Source organism: Solanum lycopersicum, chromosome 6 (assembly GCF_036512215.1).
Source record: "Solanum lycopersicum chromosome 6, SLM_r2.1".
Classification (NCBI taxonomy): domain Eukaryota; kingdom Viridiplantae; phylum Streptophyta; class Magnoliopsida; order Solanales; family Solanaceae; genus Solanum; species Solanum lycopersicum.
Genome location: NC_090805.1, coordinates 40,480,653 through 40,502,686, shown reverse-complemented (window position 1 = coordinate 40,502,686; position 22,034 = coordinate 40,480,653). Strand labels below are relative to the sequence as shown.

The 22,034-nt window shown below is 34.9% G+C and overlaps 3 protein-coding genes across 5 annotated transcripts; 1 reads left to right on the top strand and 2 right to left on the bottom strand.

The window, feature by feature from the left end:
* Nucleotides 1–425: 425 nt before the first annotated feature.
* LOC138349391 (uncharacterized) lies at nucleotides 426–4,651 on the bottom strand. The gene is made up of 2 exons (XM_069299724.1): nucleotides 2,785–4,651; nucleotides 426–2,131 (listed from the first exon to the last, which is right to left on the bottom strand). Exons 1-2 carry the CDS (start codon nucleotides 4,649–4,651, stop codon nucleotides 426–428), a joined length of 3,573 nt encoding a protein of 1,190 aa, XP_069155825.1.
* A 496-nt stretch (nucleotides 4,652–5,147) lies between these two features.
* On the top strand, nucleotides 5,148–10,565 carry LOC101265246 (mannose-6-phosphate isomerase 1-like). 2 transcript variants are annotated; one of them, NM_001326354.1, is made up of 5 exons: nucleotides 5,199–5,654; nucleotides 6,260–6,427; nucleotides 8,352–8,564; nucleotides 9,613–9,879; nucleotides 10,080–10,520. In NM_001326354.1, exons 1-5 carry the CDS (start codon nucleotides 5,361–5,363, stop codon nucleotides 10,392–10,394), a joined length of 1,257 nt encoding a protein of 418 aa, NP_001313283.1. In that variant the 5' UTR covers nucleotides 5,199–5,360; the 3' UTR covers nucleotides 10,395–10,520. The 2 variants fall into 2 exon arrangements, with proteins under 2 accessions (XP_019069681.1, NP_001313283.1); XM_019214136.3 differs by lacking the exon at nucleotides 6,260–6,427 and having other exon boundaries at nucleotides 5,148–5,654; nucleotides 10,080–10,565.
* Nucleotides 10,566–11,476: 911 nt separating this feature from the next.
* On the bottom strand, nucleotides 11,477–20,721 carry LOC101265552 (uncharacterized protein). 2 transcript variants are annotated; one of them, XM_004241995.5, is made up of 9 exons: nucleotides 19,702–20,721; nucleotides 18,104–18,461; nucleotides 17,882–17,999; nucleotides 17,634–17,734; nucleotides 15,743–15,808; nucleotides 15,394–15,483; nucleotides 14,590–14,766; nucleotides 12,003–12,089; nucleotides 11,540–11,815 (listed from the first exon to the last, which is right to left on the bottom strand). In XM_004241995.5, exons 1-8 carry the CDS (start codon nucleotides 20,214–20,216, stop codon nucleotides 12,051–12,053), a joined length of 1,464 nt encoding a protein of 487 aa, XP_004242043.1. In that variant the 5' UTR covers nucleotides 20,217–20,721; the 3' UTR covers nucleotides 11,540–11,815; nucleotides 12,003–12,050. The 2 variants fall into 2 exon arrangements, with proteins under 2 accessions (NP_001313286.1, XP_004242043.1); NM_001326357.1 differs by having other exon boundaries at nucleotides 11,477–12,089; nucleotides 19,702–20,593.
* Between the last annotated feature and the right edge of the window lie 1,313 nt (nucleotides 20,722–22,034).

Here is a 22,034-nt window from a genome sequence, read left to right as displayed (position 1 = left end):
AAGCAACGAGTAAACATACGAAACTGTGCAGTAAATCAGAATACCAGCATGAAGAAGGAGCAGAAGAAGAATAGAGAGGAAGAAGAAGAGATGAAGATGCAGACTAAGAAGAAGACTTTTAGAACAGAGTTGTATTATCATGAATGTAATATACATGCCTTTCATCAGTGTATTTATACAATAACTAATACATATAACACTATAACTAATTCTTAACTAACTCTTAACTAACTAGTTATCTTAATTACGTATATGCCACATTATTCAAGTGACACCTTCTTCAATACTCCCCCTCAAGTTTGGAGGTATGAACAAGTTCATTACACCAAACTTGGATAACAAATATTCATGTTGAGATTTTCCTAAACCTTAGTTAACATATCAGCTTCCTGTTCCTTTGTATGTAGATACTTTGTTTCAACTAATCATTGTTGAATTTTCTCACGTATGAAATGACAATCCAACTCAATATGTTTTGTTCTTTCATGTAAAACTGGATTGGCAACAATTTGTATTGCTGACTTACTGTCACTGTAAACACTGACTGGAGTTTGAATCTTAGCTCCAAGTTCTTTAAATAGCTTAACTATCCATGTAATCTCAGCTATTGAACTGGCCATACTTCTATACTCAGCTTCAGTTGAGCTTCTAGATACCGTGGCCTGTTTCTTTGATTTCCAAGAGATCATTGATTCTCCCATCTTTACCATAAAGCCTGAAACTGACCTTCTTGTGTGTAAACAAGCTCCCCAGTCTGCATCACAATAAACCTTGAGCTGTTTGGAGCTTTTGCTAGATAACAATACTCCTTGTCCTGCTTGACTCTTTATGTATCTCACAATTCTGAGTGCAGCATTAAGATGAGATTGCTTTGGTTGATGAAGGAATTGGCTCAGTGTTTGAGTAGCAAATGCAATATCTGGTCTTGTAACATTAAGATACAATAACTTGCCTACTAGTCTTTTGTATATAGTTGCATCTTCCAGTAGCTTATCTTCTTCTCCTTTTCCATTCATATCATCATATTCCTTAGTTGTTAATCTAACATATGGATCCAGTGGTGTAGAAACTGGTTTGGCAGCCCCAAGTCCTACTTCAGAAATTATTTCTAAGGCATATTTTCTTTGATGCATCACAATGCCTTCTTGTGATCTGGCAAATTCAATCGCAAGAAAGTATCTTAGATCTCCTAAATCTTTCATCTTGAAAGTATTCAGCAATGTTCCTTTTGTAGCCTTTATCAAACTCAGATCATTTCCAGTAATCATCATGTCATCTACATATACTAAGATTACCACCAAGGATTTTCCAATCCTTTTTATAAAAAGTGAGTAATCTAGATGACTTTGTATGAAGCCAAGATTGAGTAGTGCCTCAGTAAACTTTACATTCCACTGTCTAGGGGCCTGTTTCAAACCATACAAGGATTTAATGAGCTTACATACTGGTTTCTCCCTCTGCACATTAAAATCCTTGGGAGGTTGAAAGCCTTGAGGAAGAGCCATGTAAACTTCTTCTAACAGATCACCTTGCAGAAATGCATTTGAAACATCCATTTGATGAACATGCCATTTCTCAGTAGCAGCAAGTGCTAATACACTTCTGATAGTAACCATCTTAACTACTGGAGAGAAGGTTTCTTGATAATCAATTCCTTCTCTTTGATTGAATCCTTTTGCAACTAATCGAGCTTTAAATCTATCCACTTCTCCTGAGGCTAAGTACTTGATTTTAAACACCCATTTGCACCCAATAGCCTTCTTGCCTGGTGGTAATGGAACAACAGTCCAAGTGTTGTTAGCATCTAAGGCTGAAATCTCAGATTTCTTAGCATCCACCCATCTCTGATCAGAACATGCTTCCTCAAATATGGATGGTTCAATATCATTACCAAAATTAGATAAGAATGCCTGATATGAAGTATGTAGATGATCATAGACAACATATTTGTCAATAAAGTATGTTGGCTTATTACCAGACTTGAGACTTGCAACAGCTACATAATCTTTCATCCATAAAGGAGCTCTAATACTTCTTGTGGACCTCCTTTGTGCAGGAATGGAACCATCTACTGTGGATGTACCAGTGTCAACTTCAGTTAGAGGTGACTGTGTAGGATCAGAAGCAACATCTGATGAGAAGGTAGTAGGAAATAATTGTCAAGCTGTAGAGGTTGGTATTGCAAAAGGAAATGTTGATTCTCTGAACAAGACATCTCTGCTAAGAAAGAAATACTTGTTATTTAGATCATAAAGTATATATCCTTTGTATTTTCACTATAACCCATATGAATAGCAGCTACACTTCTTGGTTGAAACTTATCCTGAATATACATATTCTTGGCAAAACACAAGCAACCTAATACTCTTAAATGTTGAAGTGAAGATTGTCTCTTGTGGAACATTTCATAAGGTGATTTACCTTGTAACACTGGTGCAGGAAGCCTATTTATAATATATGCAACACTTAGTACACAATGCCCCCAAAATTTGATTGGAATGTGACCTTGAAACTTTATTGCTCTAGCTATCTCCAGGATATGTTTATGTTTTCTTTCAGCTATGCCATTCTGCTGAAGAGTATGTATACAAGGTCTTTGGTGAACAATCCCTCTACTGACAAAAAGTTTGTTACACTCAACATTTACAAATTCTGAACCATTATCAGTTCTAATGATCTGAACTTTGGACTGAAACTATGTTTGAACTAGCACAAAGAAGTTTTGTAGCACAACACAAACATCACTTTTCAACTTGATTAGAAAGAGCCATAACATTCTTGTACAATCATCAACAATTGTTACAAAGAATCTATTCCCATCATATGTAGCAGTATTAAATGGCCCCCATACATCAATATGTAATAGCTGGAAAGCCTGAGTAGATATTGAATTACTATGAACAAATGGTAGTCTATGTTGTTTAGCTAGTGGACAAATTGTACAAGTGTGTACTTCCTTGGAACACTGAGTGACAGGAAAGTGAAGTATTTGTGTTAAGACACTAGAGGAGGTGTGTCCTAGCCTTTGATGCCACAGTAGAGTTCTTGAATCAGATATAGATGGAGGTATAGATGGAAGACTTTGTGTTTGTGTTTCTTTATTCTCTTCAGCTGTGAAGCACTGCTCATGCTTGCCTCTACTGACTTTGTGAATAGGTAAATGATAGAGACCTGCACTTTCTCTACCAATCCCCCTCACCTGCCCATTGTAAAGGTCCTGAAATATAACAAAGTCAGGAAAGAAGGAGACAACACAGTTTAGATCTCTTGTAAGCTTTGAGACTGACAACAGATTAAACTTGAAATCAGGAATTAACAGAACATTTTCTATTTTGTCTTGTGAAGTCAGATGACAAGATCCTATATGAGTGACCTTGACATTATCTCCATTTGGCAAATACACTCTTCTAGGCTTATCTGATAAAACTTGCTGCTGGTAATCAAGTACAGTAGGCAAAGATGTCATATGATTAGTAGCACCTGAATCTATGATCCACCCTTGTTGTTTATCCCCAACTATAAGTGCAATATCATTACCTGTTGAAGATGCATAATCTTGGACTATATTTGCATTTGCAGCACTGTTAGACTGTGAGCCTGACCGTTCTGTTCCTTCCTTAGCATTTGTATGCCCAAGCATTTGTAGAATCTGACTGTATTGATCCTGAATGACACTCAATCCTCTACTATATTCATTATGATTTACTTTTCCATTGCAGCTTTGACTATAAGAATTATTGCTTGAACTTTCTTCTCTATTAGAGTTCAACTCTTCTTGATCATTACTGATAGCATTATGTGCTGTATGAAGTTGTCTTTTATCATTCTGATTTCTCCCTCTTCCATATGATAATCCTTTCTTCCTTCTTTCAAGACCAGGAGGATATCCATGAAGCTGAAAACATACAGCTCTAGTATGTCCTGTTCTATTACAATAGTCACAATACACACTTGAATCATAGCTAGGAACATTAGGATTTTTATGTTTAGGTACAGATTGACTTCGAGCAGTAAACATTGCATGCGATTCTACTTGTTCACTACTAACAGATTGTGTAATCCTACGTTGACTCTCTCTCTCAATCAACATGGAATAAGCCTTGTTAAGAGAAGGAAGAGGCATCATCATAAGAATCTGGCCTCTTGCTTGATCATATGACTCATTAAGACCCATTAGAAACTGCAGCAATTTTTGATTATGCATAAACACACTGAGATCTCTTGAACTAGGACAACCACAACTAGCTATAGGAACCAAACTATCATACTCTACCCATAGTTCTCTCAATCTAGAAAAATACACTGAAATTGTACTCATACCTTGAGTGATAGTTGCAATTTCTTTGTGTAATTGATAAATTCGGCTTCCATCTACTTTATCATACCTTTCACTCAACTCCTTCCACACTTCTGCTGTATTTGTTGAGTAAACAATCCCACTAAGTAATTCTTTTGATACACAGTTCATTATCCAAGACAGAACAATGGCATTGCATCGTTCCCACAAATTCTTCAAGTTTTCTCCATATGCTTCCTTCTTGCAAGATTCATCAATGAAACCTAGCTTATTTCTTCCCAAAATGGCTATTCTCATAGCTCTGCTCCACACCGAAAAGTTCTCAGATCCAGATAGCTGAATCGAGACTAACATAACACCTAAATTATCGATGTTGTTCAAGAACAATGGGTGATTATGAATCAGATTTTCTGGTATCAACAGCTGCCATTGTTGCTTCAACTTTTCAGACTGTGTTTAGACAATTTTGATCCTAACTACTGCGATTGCTCTGATACCATGTGCAGTAAATCAGAATACCAGCATGAAGAAGGAGCAGAAGAAGAATAGAGAGGAAGAAGAAGAGATGAAGATGCAGACTAAGAAGGAGACTTTTAGAACAGAATTGTATTATCATGAATGTAATATACATGCCTTTCATCAGTGTATTTATACAATAACTAATACATATAACAACTATAACTAATTCTTAACTAACTCTTAACTAACTAGTTATCTTAATTACATATATGCCACATTGTTCAAGTGAAATTCTTCAATAGAAACTTTGACTACGAGTAACCTTGAATTCCAAATAAATAAAATGGATCCTTACTTTAATAAAAATAAAAATAGTACCAAATATTTGTCATTTTTTATTTGGCCATCTGTTTTCTTCTTTTTCCTTCTTTTTCCGGTTTTCAGTTTTCACCTCTGCAATCTCCATTTGTTCCGCGTTAGAATTGTTAACAGAAAAAAAAAATTGAATCTCATCTTCTCAAAAGATTTTAGATCAACAACGCCATGCGTGATTCGGAACTAGAGCTATGAAACGCTGGAAAGTGCCTCAAATCTACACCATTCCATGGAGGAGGTAAATGGTGGGTTGATCAAGTTGATCTGTTGTGTTAAAAAATCTGATTGGGGCCGCATTGGTCAGGAATCTACTGTTGCACGTCTCTATTATCGAAATACTGGAATCAATATTGATCAGAATCAGCCCTATGCTGAATTTTGGATGGGCACACACGAATCTGGCCCGTCGTATGTTGGGGATACAGAAAATCTGACATTGAAGGAATGGATTGAAAGAAACCCTAGTGTACTTGGAGAAACTGTTCTGAACAAGTGGGGTACCGATTTCCCCTTTCTCTTCAAGGTTTGTCTGATCTGTTTTTAAAATTAAAAATTTTGATATTAAAATGTTCAGTCAAAGTTTAAATAGTTTGGATCTGTTTAGAAATTGGGATTGAGAGTGTACATATAGTATTATTTCCATTTCTTGATTTGTGCAACTGATAGTACTAACTTTTTTTTAGTTGGTGCTGCCATAGATCCCAAATCTTAGATGAAATGGTTCACATAGTTCAAAACAAATCAGGGAATACTAACCGGCTCTATTAGCGAATCTCTTAAAGTTTTGATTTTGATTATGCTATTAGTAGCAGTATAGTAAAGTGTTATGTATCAATTGTCCCTTATCCGATAAAAAGAGAAATGTTAGTGAGTTTATAAACTAAATGGTTCTCCCACTCATCACATCAGTCTTTTGTGTTCGGCTCTCCTTTCTGTCTATAACATAAATGCATAATAACTACTAGAGTGACTCCAATTATGGCCTTTGATATTGACATTGTCTGCATCTGACAAAATACAGATAAGAAGACAATTCAGATTAATTTCATACAATTTAAATGAGTGTAAGTCGTATATACATGTTTTTCAGTATGGATAAATTGGTTTCAATGTTTCTTTTGTTTTTAGGTATTATCTGTTGCCAAACCTTTGTCCATACAGGCCCATCCAGACAAGGATTTGGCCACTTCTTTGCATAAAGAGCAGCCTTCTGCTTACAAGGATGACAATCACAAACCTGAGATGGCTTTGGCGCTGACACAATTTGAAGCTTTATGTGGGTTTGTCAGTCTTGAGGTACTCGAGGACTTAGGATTTATGTTAGCCTAGTTAATATTTGGAGTGCTGATAGACTTGCTTACTCTCAAATGATGCACATTTCAGGTGCATATAAATTTACTATTCCTTAAAAGTGATTCTGGTTGTGATAGAAGCATTTTTATGTAATAATCTGGGGACCCAGGATTAGTTCAAGTGAAAGGTTAAGGGACTTGTAACTTTGTCACAAGTTTGATCTATGCGCCATGCCAACTAAACCTTGTATTTAAGTGAAGAGGGGTAGAGGGAAGGGCCCATTATCCCTGTGTTTTGAAGGCTAGGTTTGTCCTAAGAGTTGGCCCCTGACGGATTCCTTGGTTATTAAAAAAGTATATGTGGTGCAGTCGAGAGGCTACGGTGCCCTTTTTTGATAGATAATAAGATTTAAGATCACTTGACTCCTCAATGTACATGTACTGCTCATTTGAAATCTGATTGTTTCTTAGGCTTTTCTTTTCTCAGTATCATGAGTGTGAACCTGTCCTATTAAACAACTATTATGAATTGTTTAAAAGTAGATGTTTTTTTTTTGTTTGTACTATTTAAACATTTCCTTTTTTGAAAAAATGATTGTATGAAATTGAGCTCGTGGTTCCTCCCCTGACCAGATGTCAAATTTGTAACTTAAGGGAGTAAAGTTATCTGAAATGTGAAAAGAGTTCCAAATAGCATTTTTTCATCCCCTCCTTCCTTGTCTAGGTGAAACGAAAGGCTCCTAACTGTGTATGCTGGTCAACACACATGTTCAGAAACTAGCATAGTTTGCTTCTTTTTTTTTTTATGTGTGTGTTGCAAAGTTGTGCAATTTATGTTTATTCTGGTTGACAAGCTTCTTGTTACGAGAGATCTAGAAATGGGGTAGGGTGGCTGATAGTGTTGGATCCAAAGATTTATGTAGGGGGTATAGAGCTGCAATGACAATGAGTAGGACTTTAGTGTAAACATATTTTTATAAAAAAAATTCAACTATAAATGTATAGATAAAACCAATGGGGAAAAGTTGATGTAGATCCACCATTGGCAGGAGAGGCAGTAGTATACCTTATTCATGTGATTTTCTTGATAAACAAAGTTACTGTGCTCCTTGACTTGCGTTGATGGAATAGACTTAAGTTCCATGACTATAATAACTACGTTTCAATTCCAAACAAGTTATGGTCGACTATATGAATCCTCATTGGCCACGTCGCTTCTTTTAAACTCATCTAGAGCCATTATAATACAAACTAAAACTAAATTAAAAGAGTACTTGAAGTTGTCTATATTTTCTAATGGTATGTAATCTCTGACAAGATTAGGAACAAAGATATATTGCATAAGGTGGAAATGGCTTCATGGTGGACAAGGTAAAGGAAGCGAGACTGAGATGGTTTGGGTACGTGAAGTGGAGGAGCACAAATACCCCAATCAATAGGTGCGAGAGGTTGGCAGTGATAGATCTTAGGAGAGGTAGAGGTAGAGCAATGAAGAATTGGGAGAGGTAATTAGACAGGACATGTCATATTTTTAGCTCACCGGGAACATGACCCTAATATGAGAGCATTGAGGTCAAAGATTTAAAGTTAGTAGGTAATCGAGCAACTTCTCTCTTTTCTATTGCAGTGGATAGTTCTAGTTTAGATCACCTATTCCCTCTTCTCCTTGCCATTATTGTTCTTATGATATTTATAATTATTATTATCATCTTATTCTTCAATTATTACAATTGTTGTTTATTTACTTTGGTTATCTTTACTATTTTTTCTGTCAGTATATTTTTTTACTTCAATATTTCATCGTAGCATTTTTACTTTTGTATTTTTCAAATCTGTTTAGGACCTTACTATACTAACACAAGTACATGAATAATTAGAATTATTAATATTTTGATTGTGATAACAAGTATATTGATTTTTTTTTCCAGGAGCTCAAAGTGATTGTTCGTACTACACCTGAGATTGTGGAAGTGGTTGGTAATTCAAAAGCCGAGCAAGTCCTAATCTTGAATGACGATGAGGGGAAGGAGGAAATTAGATTACTACTACAATCAGTATTTACTGACATAATGACTGTTTGCAAGGATGTGACTGCTGAAGTGTTAGCCAAGCTGATCAGTCGCCTAAACTTTGAAGGCCAGGTAATCCAAATTAATCTGTGACCAAGTGGAAGCATAATTTTTTTGTAATACTTGGGCATTATGGTCGTAACTTGTTCATTTGGACAGTAATTCTCTTAGGGTATTGACAAACTTGGTCTTTATTGTCATACTTTTATGTGTTTGTGTCTTAGACCAATTTCTTAACGTAAGGATGTGCTTGCATGCCTCTACTAACTTACATTTAGACGTTTAGATGGGCGGAATTTGAAATTCACTGGCAGAGAATGTAAAATAAATTCTATATCAGTTCTAGCAATTTTCAAATAGATCAGGATCTCTGGATGGCTGAAATGTAGTTGGTGAATCTATATGTATATCGATGTGTATAGTGGGATCGTATTAAATAAAGAGTATATTATTATTTTAGATTTAACCAATTTGATGAATTATTAAAGGTTGACATCAAACTAGTGAAAGTTCACCTCAAACTAGTGCTAGTTGATGAGAGTTACTTCGGAAACAAAAAAGTGAAGCCTTTCTGAAGAATTTGAGTGACTAGAGTATCAAAAGGTTTTACTAATTTGGGTATGGGATTTCTGGATTTTAATTCTACAGCTGATCTATCTTATTATTGTCCATTCACTAAAAAGAAACGAAAAATAACAGCTGAAACAGAATTGTTATAAGCTCCATCAAGTTGCTTTTGTTGTGCAATTTTCTGCAAAGGAGCTAATATGTTCGGAGTTGATTTGTATCTAAGTTGCTATACTTATCCTTGTATTTGAATGGTTCAGTTTTCCTCCTTTATTTTCCAATATGTTTGAACCTTGGATGCGTCAAAAGTTTTTTTACATTCGCAATAGTCACTTGACTGTATCTGCTGCATCAAGTTCTGTCTTTTCGGAAAAGATGGGAGACATGTTGATTTGAGTTTCTATAATTTCTGTTGATGCATAATTCTTATGTGAATTATGTGGTTGAGCTGAACTGCTTATGGTCTCCTCCGGCATATTAGCTGTAACTATTGCTGCTTAAATTCAGCTTTTCGATTTTTATGAATATGTGTATTCATCTTTCACATTTGTAGGCGAGGCATCTAACTGAAAAAGAACAACTGATTCTACAACTTGAGAAGCAGTATCCAGCTGATGTTGGTGTCTTAGCTGCATACTTGTTAAATTATGTGAAACTCAACCCTGGTGAAGCTTTATATTTAGGCTCAAATGAGCCTCATGCATATTTATATGGTGAATCTGTTGAATGCATGGCAAATTCAGATAACGTGATACGTGCTGGTCTAACTCCAAAGCAACGAGATGTTAAGATACTTTGTTCAATGCTCACATACAAACAGGTATTGTCAGACACCATTACATTTTTACTTCATTAGAGTCGCATTTTACGAGGAATTGTGTACATGGGTGTTTAAGTCAGGTGCCTTTTCACTATGAGAAGATTTTATAGTGTTATCGCCAATTTCTTTTCTAAAATGAAATGCAAATGCATTGGTCATTTCTTTACCTAAATGAATCTGAATCAGCTCTTCTGTTGCAGGGTTTTCCTGATATTCTGAAAGGTACTGTGGTTAATCCTTACACAAAGAGATACCTTCCTCCTTTTGATGAATTCGAGGTGGACCGTTGCATTCTTCCACAAAACTCAACTACTGTATTTGCTTCCATTCCTGGTCCTTCCATTTTTTTGGTCGTGGAAGGAGAGGGAACGATGACCACATCATCGAACAAGGTAGTTGCTGAAGGTGATGTCTTATTTGCATCTGCAAATACCAGTATTACTGTTGCAACCATGTCTGGTTTGCATCTATGTAGAGCAGGAGTTAGCAGCAGGTTGTTTGAGTTGCATAAATAGTGTATTACTTCCAACTCTAGCTAGGATTCATTCAAATACCAGGAATCTACACTGATGGATTTGTTGAGTCAAAAGTGATGCAAGTGGTAAATGAATTCTTCTTGGGTAAAACATATTTTCTCCCAACTTTTTTGACATCGATTTTTAATGGTAAAAATCACACTTAAACTATCACATTTTTCGTAGATTTCATACTTCAACTATCCATTGTACTATTTACTTATCACTTTCTTTTACGGATTTCATCCCTCAACTATCATTGTATCATACCATTTGCATTAAAATAGACCTTGATAACGAGTTAACCTACATGTGTCTTGTCGATTGGAAATAAACATTGGTCAACTCAGCACTGAGATATAATTTAATACAAAAGGAGTGATGGTGTAAGTAGGTGGAACAATAGATAATTCAGGTATAGAATTTGCTTAAAAAGTGATAGTTTTGATGTATTTTGATTCTTCAAATTTAATTTTTTATGTCGATAACTTTCAAAAAAAATATAGTATATTATAAATACATTTGGAGTATCTTATACTAGGACTACTTTATACAACGTTAATATGTCATCAATATCTTATATATACATATATTTAGTAATTTTAAAGAAAATACACAAATTCCATGCATAATATTATACTTACTAAACAAAATAATTATACATAAATTATTTAAATATGTGCAATATATTTAATATGTATGCTACTATACGACTTATCACATACACCACTGAAATTGAAAAAAATACAAACATAATATTCCAATTTGTAATATGATATACCACATATATTTCAAGGTATATTGTTTTATTCCTAATCCTAAGGTTATACCAGACTATTGAATATGATTTATAGATACATGCCCCAAAACACCTTACATTTTAAAAGAAATATATGTATTTTTTATTTCTTGCGATATATAGATTTATATTTACAACCATATCCTTGAGATTTTCTATTATACTATATGAATGATTTATAATGTGTTCATATCTTACGATTTCCCCCTAAATATATCGATTTTTACTACTTTTTTAGAATATACATGATGTATATGTTATATATATACACACACACCAGCTTTATTCTTAATATCATGTGATATAATCATTGATCAAATATGCGTTATACAGTATTTCTGAAAACTTTGAGCAAGATAATATGAAGGAATTAATTGAGTAGCGTAATAAGAAGGAATTAATTTGAACAACAGTGACACGATCTACAGAAGGAGAAAAAAAAAGTTCTACCAGTACTTTTTACTGGCCAACACCACAAATCCAGATCTCTACTTTTGGCAAACAACTTCATGGAGATTACTGGTGACTTCCACACACACCAATCATGGTGTTAAAACTAAATCAACAAATTATGCACAAAAACCCACAGTTGCTGATGAAGATACCCAGATGTATGTGACAACTGCAAAGCAAAAAATTAAATAAAAATCACACGGACAAAAAACTTCTCGGTTTTAAATACATAGCCGGAGATTGTGAACATGCACATTCGTGAGTAGCACTAATTCCCGGTGAAGCAACTAAGTATCGTGTCAGTCCACCAAAACAGTAAAGTCGAGCCGATTCGCACAACTACTAGAACAACATACATCGTTGCTTCACTTCCAAGCAAGGACAGTTCATTATCTGCTTAGAACTCATCTTAGTTCCTCTGTGTTGAATTTATTCCATGCTTCCTGTAGTCAAATTTCAGAATATAATTTAGAAAACATCACTGATGATTCCTGAACATACTACACCACAGTACTTACTCCACGCTAGAAAACACAATACCAAATTGAGACGCTATAACAATTGGCACCTTCGAAATGCAGAACTAGATGTTGTGAAACATGAGTGTATATGCTACAAACATAGACTTTCTCATTCACTTCTAGATTCAATTAGTACAAAACGATAAGTTGTTGTAGCTTTAACCAAAGGAAAAGATGTAGTAGTTACTTCACAAGATAGATGGAAACACTGTAGAAGTGATCTTGTGATAATTTCTTTTTATTTGTCCCCACAAACATATAAAGGAGATATTTTTTGGTGACAAAAGAATTTGAATCCTTCCCTCAAAGATTAAGGCTGAATTAATTATATGGATTCCATACTCCCTTCATAAGGATGATGTCGAGAATGACATGTACAGGCACTGGATTTATTTACTGTATATTCATAAGAACAAACAAGCTAAAATTATTCAGATTTTGATAACAGTACATGGCAAGGGCAAGGGCAACAGTACATGTTAAGTTTGACCTGCCAAGCAAACTAAGCATTTGTCTCGGCTTACTTAGATGGATTTTTTACAAGGTGTCATTTATATTATAAAGAGAAATAACTTTTATTAGTGGAACTGCTCTTCAACCTTTCTGAAAAGTCTACTTACTTATCTTTCTTGGATGAACTCATTGATATCTATTCCTATCCAAATTGAGCAGCTAACACTAATCTCTACTCTCCTCCTCCCTGACCAGAGTCCCTGCCTCCACTTTCTCAGGAGAAACTAAAGCCTTACCCTTAAAAACCTTCTTCCATTGTTTTATGTTTTCTGTTGAAGTCAATTGCTAAACCTCTTTCATATGGCAGTTTCTGTAAATATGGGTTGATTTTTTGTTCAAATCAAGCTTCGACTTCTCTTCTTCAGTATAACGATCATTCAAATTCATTTTGTTTGTCAAACCTCAATTTTCAATTTACATTTGAGTTCGTCAGAAACAAAATGTTCTCTCAAATGCAAGCGAAAAAAATTTCTTGAGCTGCCATATCTAAATCTTGCCACTAGCTATAAAATTAAAATCTCCTATCGGTATCCTAATTTCTCAACTATTTCAGCCCCCCTAAATAAACAATACTAAAAGCGCATGTATTTTATGCAGTTAACCAAAATATCAAATATAAACCTTGGGAAAGAAAAATATTGCATTAGCATCATAATTTTATTGGGTCAATTAGAAGCATCAGTTATGATATGGATCACTAGTTGAACCAAATTATCAAATTTATTCGACTTGAACTTATGACTAATTGTTCGTGCACCTAGTATATTAAGTGACTTTCTTTCCCAAATATCAAATTTTTTAATCGTATCAAACCTTAACCTAACAATTGAATATGAACTTTTAACAGGACCAAGGCTAAAGCAACAAAATCTTTTTTTCCATAAAGTGAAGTCTCTGAACATTGAGTTGGTTGTGATCAAGTATTTTCTTTCGGATAAAAGAAAAATGGTTCACTGCAAGGCCAACATATTTTTAGAGCCCTTATTGTGCTCCCATATAATTTACTCCATTAAGGGGCTTTTTGTTGGATCAATACTAAAGATGATCCCTCCATAAGTTTTCACATAAATAATATCATGTTTGGTTGGATGCATAAAAAATAATTAATGCAGTGTTTAGTTGGACTAATAACGAAAACCAATCATGCATAATTAATGTAGTGCTTGATTTGTAGTATTAAACGTGATACCAACATAACTTATGGGGGAATTCATGAATTATTTTATGCATGATAGAAATGGCATAACAATATGCATCAACAACACATTGTTGTATAAAGATCATCTTAAGAAAAAATGTTTTAAGGGGTCGTTGGGTAGAGTATATTAGCAAAAATAATGCATTAGCTCTGTGTATTAATAGTCCCTTGTTTGGTACACATTGTCGTATAACTAATGCTTGCATTAGTTATACACTCTCTTTTGTATTGAGGAGAGTATTACTAATACCATGGATTTCTAGGTATTAGAAATGCTAAGGGATTTTATACATGCATTGCATGGTTAAAGGACCCACTTAGCCCTCAAAAGCACTTTTACATCTTCTCCACCATAATTGTGGATGATACTTTGTATATAAATATTTTTATACAATTCATATTATTTTTAATACACTAAAACAAACAATGGATAAGAAATAATCTATACATAACTAATGCAGGCATAACTAATGCAAGTATTACGAATACACTCTATTGAGCATTATTTTTATACATTCTACCAAACGACCCCTTAAAGCAGTTAATCTTTGCATAGCATTTTATGTATTACTATTCTCGCTTATCCACCACTACTTTATTATTTACACCACATACAAATAACTAATACACGAACCAGATGACAAACATATACATGTCAGAAATGAGAATGAAAAATCTAAACTTCATCACTTGATTAGCATATATACGTACCTTGAGAAGATCAAAAACCTTCTCAGCAATATACTTCTGCCGAACTGTGGCCCCTTTTTGTTGAACTTTGTCTGGGTGGACACATAAAGTTGCCTTGTGATAAACTTTTTTGACAGATGTAGAAGTGATCAAATCAGTCAATGAAACTGGCTGCCAACCGCATTCAGGCCACAATACCTTCATAGCATTCAATAGTTGCAAAGGATTACTTCAAGAACTCGATACAATATCTTTAACATTGCAAAAAATATGGTCAGAACTATGTAAACCTTGCAAAAGCCCATAACTACTGGCGATATTATAAGCTATCAACAGAAGAGGCGTATATGGAATATAATAGTCTTCTCATGTTTTCTTTGTGCATGAAGTTCCATGCAATACTGGATTTGAACTGAAGAGCATTGAATTCTTAAGGCAACAGTTCAGAAATAACAGATTCAACCAGATTGATGGCATCACAGATGAAAGATAGGTAATCTAATGGATGCTCAAATGACACAAAAGCTAGAGCAAACATCAAACTGGCAATAAGGTCAAAAGGCGATGCACTAAATTTTATAGCAGTGCTAGTGCCTGGGAACTACTGCCATCCACACTTGTAAGAAGCAAATCTAGAGCAATTTTACCCAACTTATTTCCCTTTTTACCCAACATGAATCCAAGTGTGGATTATGGATTGAAATTGAAGTAAATTGACAAGGTATCTAAACTGGCTTGATGAAAAACAGTAAACTCAGATCTCATTATGTCTTGAAAAATTTTCTAACAGGTCTAAAAAAGTTTTCAGATTAGCTAGTTACATACATGTTGTAGTGACGACAGCAACGCTCGGAGGTTGCCTTCCTTTCCAGTAGCCCAACGTTTTATATCATAGTTCAGCGTATCAGCAAGCCTCTGCAGTAAGCAGTTCGTTCAATAACAAAGGGAATAATATATACAGAATTTCAAGCAGGCTTAATGCGTGATTCATTGTAGATAAAAAAAATAAAGAATACTAGAGACAGGGAGATGAGAGAAGCCAAAAGGAAACTGAGGGAGGATAATTTCCACACCCAATAATCTTCCTTAAGTATGCTTTCTTCCCAAAAATAATTCATGCGACCTGTGAAAATCAGTTATTGGCAGCTTTAAGCAATCAGCAGCAGAAACTTACATGCTTCTCTTCCTGCTCATTCTGAGACTGAAGATCACGCTGAGTCTTCTCAGCCAAAGCCTTGGCCTGATCACATAAAGAAAAAGAATCAGATGCAGTAAAATATAACCAATGCAACTTCACTTCAAAATAATAGCATTTCCATTCTTTTATAAATGCACCACCCCCACCCCCCGGAAGCAGTCTGAGATGCAAATTAACAAATGGTGCTTAGGTGCTGCTAAGATTTATGTTCAACTCCTAAAACATAGAGTTGTTAAAAATGTAGCAACAAAAATTGAGAAGACTGAAGCAATTAGTAACACTCCAGTTGATTTTCTATAATTGAGCTCGTCTCATTACTTGTCTATTTCAATTTTTAAATGTTTATTTCTATTTTCCTCAACTCAAAATGTAGATACTGGACTTCTTTCCATAAAGCAAAATGGACTTCCTTGAACCTTTGGCGGCTTCTAAATCCTAAACCCAATAAGATATATAAGCGTACATGATTGTTAAGGTATCTGGATCAAGTTGGCTGAAGAAACCTTTTTAAAACAAAACAACAGCCGACACCAAGTCCAGAAGAAGGGCACATCTACTCCAATTCAATAACTTTCCAATCTGTAGCCCCCACATCTAAAAACTCTCTTCGCGCATTTCCATTCATCTCCCTAGATCTTCTTCCCCAGGAGGGTTTCACGATTCTTTGGCTTCAAAATGAAAAATACTTCTTATACAGAATTCTTTGTATTCTTTGTTCTCTCTTGTCATCTTCTTCTCCGTTGGTCATCCTTCCATTTTCAACTCACGGCCAGTCGAGGATCCTCCAGATATGACGCAATATTATATGAATCTTGTTCAAGCACTGCTGTTATGTGGATGGACACCACTTCAAGAGAGGAAACAAAGGATCCGTGTAGCATAGCAAACAACTCAAACATATCAAAGGAAACCTTACTCCATCCTTCAACACTACACCTTTTTTCACTTTTTGTTTCTTCACTTCTCAACCTCAAAAATGGAATTCCAACTGTTAGTTAAAGCCCATTTATATACTCATGATTACACTACAATGATAAAGGTCAAGGTCAGATGTACAGTTTACGGTACAGGTCCGGCAAAACCTAGTAATCTTTGGCAAAACCCCTGATTTTATTTTTAAAAATCTATTTAGTAAGTGCAAATTATAATTTAGAACCCAACAACTCCAAAGGTTAGATCCTAGTACCAATAAAATTCAAATCCTGATTCCGCCTCCGGAAAAGGTAAGATAAAAGTTGCACAAATAACAAAGCAAACCAATCTCGAGAATGCAACCCACTAAACAAGAGACCTGCTTGCATTGTTTTAGAATGTTACCTGTAAACTACAATGGAACTTAGAATATCACTCTATTTATTTATTTTTGATGACTGTGGTGAGTACTTGACAAAAGCTTCTTCCTCCCTCCCTCCCTCTCTCCATCTTAAGTCTGATCCAATGCATTAAAGAGAAAACTTGGCATCTAAGGGGAATGATAGTTCAGGAGATACCATCACAGGCCAAAAACTCACAGACCAGTAGTTCTTCACACAGCCTATTCTAGTACATCTTTAAAGCTTCTCAGTTTAATAAGAATCGCAAGCAAAGACCAAGTCATATACAGATTTTTCTCTTCTCAATGTAGCTCAATTCCTCAAATAGACACACATAAAAAACAACTTCAAACCCATTCTTTTTTTAATAACTTCAAACCCATTCATTTTCAGCAGAATCAAGGATGACTTAATGCATCTAAAAATAGGAAGGTTATTGCAAGTTATGCAAATATGCTAGCACAATACTCATCCAATAATAAGAAGGTTATTGCAAGAAACGAGGAAACTGTAGCACACTACTCGGTTAAAGGGATAGTTATAAGAAAGATCACCATGCGCTCTTGGGTCTTCAAATGATGTTTCAACCTAGCATTTCTTCTTTCTTCACTTTCATCCTCAACTTCCTGAAATGCCTCGGAGGAAGGAGCAGAGTCTGCATGTACACAACAGCGAACAAATATCAACAGGAAATAATATAACATATTTGCATTAAGACGAATGTAAAATGCTGGCATTATTAAATTCTAATGGATTAATTCCTATAAAAGAAATGGATCTTCTTTTACAGATATGAAGTCACCTCCAAAAAACATTAAGTCATCGACAAAGTTTTTCACAGGCGACGCGTTTTTTTTACTCAACGATGACTTCTTTTCTTCTGGCATTCCCTTCTTATGGAAGCCTGCAGACATATGTCCCTGAAAGAAGAAGGGTATAGGGAGAAACATGACATGGGAACCAAAAAGGTTAGTTCATCATCAGTACACACAAAATCTTGGAACGCAACAGTCTTGATCAATACCTCAGCTGCAGATTTTGGCTTTGTCGTATTGCTTGGTTTGTTGATTGTCACCCTCACATTTTTGGACTTCTCTTGTGCTCTGTCCACAGGACTCTTTACAGAGGAGTCCTTTTTAGGAACATGTGGTCGTTCGGTTGTATCACTCCTAACCTTAAAATTGGCAAAATTTTCAAGCTCGTCAATTGAAGATGTCACGGGATTACTTCCACGATGCTGTTCCGACGATTCTGAAAATGGCCAAGAAGAAGCATTTGCCTCACTGGTAGATGATTCAAAAACCAAAAATGGATCATCTGGTGAAGAGGAGCTTGATTTAGAAGAATTTGATTGCTGAGGACTTCTCGGGTCTGATTTTTTGCTATACAAACAGAAATATATAGAGTTTTAACAATGCTTCTGAGGATGAATAGAGTGATACATAAATAAAAAACAAGAAAGTGGCAAAGATAGTTGACTCCATTGGTTCTGCAAGGCTTCCCATCACTGTAGATTTGAGTTACACATTGATACATTTGAAATGTTTGTTTGGCAATGTCAATTACTCCATCCATCCCTAATTACTTGTCCATTTTGACAAATCAAGAAAGTACAATTTTTTTTATCTATTATACCCTAAATTAATTAAATGACTAATTACTTTGAAAAATATAGAACATTTTATCCACTTCATAATTAATAGGGGTAAATGCTAAACTCACTACATCATTAATTATTTTCTTAATATGTGTCATTTCTAAAGTGGACAACTAAATAGGGACAGAGGGAGTATATCATAAGATGGTCAGATCCTAACTTGAGCCATTTGGGTATTAAGAAGGTTAACTTTATTCTTTGCCTCAACATGGATGGTGTCTCCTGAAGCAGCTTCAAGATCAAAATGCTAGTGAACTAGTAAAGAAATTATAATTTAATGGAAATGTAGTAATCAATCAAACACTTGAAAAGCACTTGGAGAGAAAAAGATACTCCCTCCATCTCAAGGTGTTTGTCTTACTTTCCTCTTTAGTCCATTTTAAAAAGAATGTCGCTTTCCTTTTCTTTGGAAACTCTTTAATTTCAACGAATCACGCGACTTGTTTAAAACCACAAAATTAAATGACATTTTCGTGCATTCTACATATTTTCAGTTTAAAACCCTAAGATTCAAAAGTCTTGTTTATTTTCTTGAACTCCGTCTCAAATCAAAATATACAAACAAAGTGAAATGGAGGGAGTAGTAAAAAGGAGATTCATGTAATATACTTCATAGAAACTATGATCCTCTCTCTATACCACCTCTATATTTTCTCACATCTCAACATTCAATTTGCAGGACCAAATATGTCTTCAATGTTATAGTGAGCCTAAGCTCATAGCAGAAATACTTATAATGTTTCTAGCCTAGGATTCAGTTAATTATTGCTTTAAATAATGAAGCAAAGGAGGTTTATGCTTTCAGTTTCCGGTCATAGTTCACAAAACTAACAATATAGCGACACAACAAATAGAGGATCTACTGGAAGGTTCTGACTTATTAGGCTAAAACATAAACAGAGGGCAAAGAAAATTGAAAATTCAAACACGCATGGTAAGAATTTGAACTAAATAAATACACATACCTGTAACTTGGGGAGCTAAAATCACCAAATCCAGGAATCAAATCATCACCTTCTGACCTATTTACAGCAGGATCTTTCTTCAAACTATCCGACTTCAATCCCAAATTCCCAAATATATCATCAATCGAGTCACTCCTCTTTGGTTCCGTACCAAACAAATCAAAATCATCATTCACATTCTTACTAGCATAGTTATTATTATTACCCGAACTCGAACCTCCCAATACTGATTCAATATCCACATTATTCTGCTGCTGCTTTGAATTTGCAAACACACCTCCAAAAATATCATTATCATCGTAGTTCGGCGAAGTCTTAGACCTGAAAATTCCATCGAGATCATCCGCAAATGGATCCCCAGAGCTATACCCGGTGTTTTGACCCGAATTAAACCCGAGATTCGACGGAAAACCATTGCTGGAATTGTTTTTCGCCTTCAAATTAGCCATGGGCGTTGACTTGCCTCCTTGAACTTTGACGCCATATCTCTCAACCAAAACGCCAAATTCATCCATATTTTTTTCAAAAAAAAATTACAATAGCAGAGCAATTCGATCTCTGAATATCAATATCTAATCAACAAAAATAAAACGCAATATGTGTATATTACAATACAAAAAAAAAAGGAAGGTGCAGAGGAATGAGCTGAAAATTGATGATGAAGAAGAAAGGCTTCTTCTCAAAATAATGGAGCGTCGGTTGGTTGGTGGGTTACGTTTGTACGTGTATGAGATGTCAAATTGAGATATACTCCTTCCCAAAAATATTTACGCGCTATTTTTACTGTAACTAATCTATAAAAGGGAGAAAAAAAATTCCCCGTATATATAGGAGTTTTCCATTTATTAGATATAGCACTTTATCCGAAAAAATTTATAAAAAAAATCACCTTCAAATCTTGCTTAAATTTTGTATAATATAGAAATTTTGGGCCAAATGAGAAAAACGAGTGAGATAATAGGATAGGTTGAGAGGGATGTGTTAGGTAAAGAGTGTGACTTGTCATTTTGTTTAATATTTTGTCATTTAATTCAAAGAACCAATTGCTAAATAAATGAGCTGAGAATTACAATAAAAGTGGATTTTTACGTAGTTGCTTCTAGATATATGAACATTGGCTCAATATATATGTATCCTAAAATCCAGTTCATGTACCGTTTTAATAGACGAATAGTCCAACCCTTGGAACAGCCCCAGGTGGCGAAGAGCTGACATCGAGGTATCAGACACACACCCATTGTCCAGTTCCAGCTAGCGCTACTTTGTTGCCTTTTTTCCCAAATTTAAAGAAGCACTACTATTTGGCATTACTAGAATACGAGTATGATCGAACTAATTACATGCATCATTGCTCTTTCAATCGTCTTGCATGGTAACACCAGAGAATGATGCCCTCAAGATCAGCTAGCTACATATTCGTATCTACAAACTTCTCTGAAGGTAAAATCATGAACAACATTAGGCCCCAACTTGATATATCCAATTTTTGCCCTCTTGGATTTCAAGAAAATAGTGTTCTTATTGTCTTGCAAAGAAATTAGGGTGCAAATCAATTTAAATATTAGGATTAGATGCAAATCACAAACAAAACTTAGTAACAGAAAACAAAATGCAGCTTTCAGTTAAATGACAATTTCCAGTAACACGAGTTTCTCCAACAACGATTCAGGAGACATTTTATGCAATACAAAAATGTTGTATTTGATAGTCATAAAAAAAAAAAAAGGTGCACAAAAGAAAAAAGAGCTGTCAAGTAAGGTAGCCTCCACACAGCAGCAACCTTAAGGATGGCCAGATTCATCTGCAGGCACAGAAACAAATTAGATGTTTAGTGACTTTACATACTGGGATAATCCAGTTGTACAAGAAATGGTTTCGTATAACAAATATCAACCAAGTGAAATGCAATTTTCCTTTACATTAGGAAGCCAAGGATCCCGAGGACCACATGGCTTGAGGAATCTTACTTTACATACCAAATTTAAAACCATGGGATATTAAACTTTGATAGAGCCTTTAGATCAGATGGTTTGGTTTAACTTACTAATGAAAAAAAAAATGAAGATAAAATTCCTGTTCAAAATAATCCAGAGTTTTTAAGAGATTATAGAAAATCATCCAAGGATTCTTTTATCCCGCTTCAATGGGATAATATCATGACTGCCTTACATGGGCTATTTCATCACATTGCTCCTCAGCATAACTCCTAGTTTTAAGCAACATATGATGGTATCATTCCACTATATTACTGACAGATGGTACAGCTGAACTAAAGTTTGATATTGATTTGCAATTAACAGTCCATGAGTGATACTAATAATAGTACACTGTAC